Source organism: Habropoda laboriosa, unplaced genomic scaffold (assembly GCF_001263275.1).
Source record: "Habropoda laboriosa isolate 0110345459 unplaced genomic scaffold, ASM126327v1 scaffold11, whole genome shotgun sequence".
In the NCBI taxonomy this organism is placed as follows: domain Eukaryota; kingdom Metazoa; phylum Arthropoda; class Insecta; order Hymenoptera; family Apidae; genus Habropoda; species Habropoda laboriosa.
Window position 1 is genome coordinate 409,358 of NW_017100150.1, and position 580 is coordinate 409,937.

General features: G+C 23.8%; 1 protein-coding gene across 1 annotated transcript in view; it reads left to right on the forward strand.

Moving 5' to 3' along the window:
- Window positions 1-580, forward strand: part of LOC108574885 (mitochondrial dicarboxylate carrier) — a 3,459-nt gene that overhangs the window by 889 nt on the left and 1,990 nt on the right. The window contains exons 2-3 of the mRNA XM_017937542.1: window positions 70-225; window positions 384-537. Of these exons, the coding sequence (XP_017793031.1) occupies window positions 128-225; window positions 384-537 (252 nt within the window). The 5' untranslated portion in view covers window positions 70-127. The remainder of the gene's footprint in view (window positions 1-69; window positions 226-383; window positions 538-580) is intronic.

Below are 580 nucleotides of genomic sequence, written 5' to 3' on the forward strand. Positions count from 1 at the left end.
AGTAAGTAAATATATAAATTACATTTTATTATAAATTGTTTAATCATTGAAAAAAAATTTTATTTGTAGTTACTTACTAAATATGTCCCTTTAACATCATTCATAAGAATATTAAAACACAAAAAATATGTCAGAAGAAACAAAAAAATTGTCACGATGGTATTTTGGTGGGCTTTCATCTGCAGGAGCTGCTTGTGTTACCCATCCTTTGGATTTGTTAAAGGTATTCTTATTATTAAACTCTCCTCTTAAATCCTCATTGTTTTTTATGTTATAATGAAATATTTAATAATTGTATATTAATTACACTTTAAACTGTAAATATTATATTAAAGAATTATGATATATCACAATGTAATAAAAATAAATTTATAATTTCATAAACATTTACAAACACAACAGGAGGGAAAATTATCTGTAGCACAATTAACAACTTCTATAATACGGAAACAAGGAATTTTAGCTTTGTATAATGGATTAAGTGCTTCTTTACTCCGTCAACTCACATATTCTACAATGAGATTTGGAGCATATGAAGTAAATTTATTCATATTATAAGTAGTATTTATTTGTAATGTTA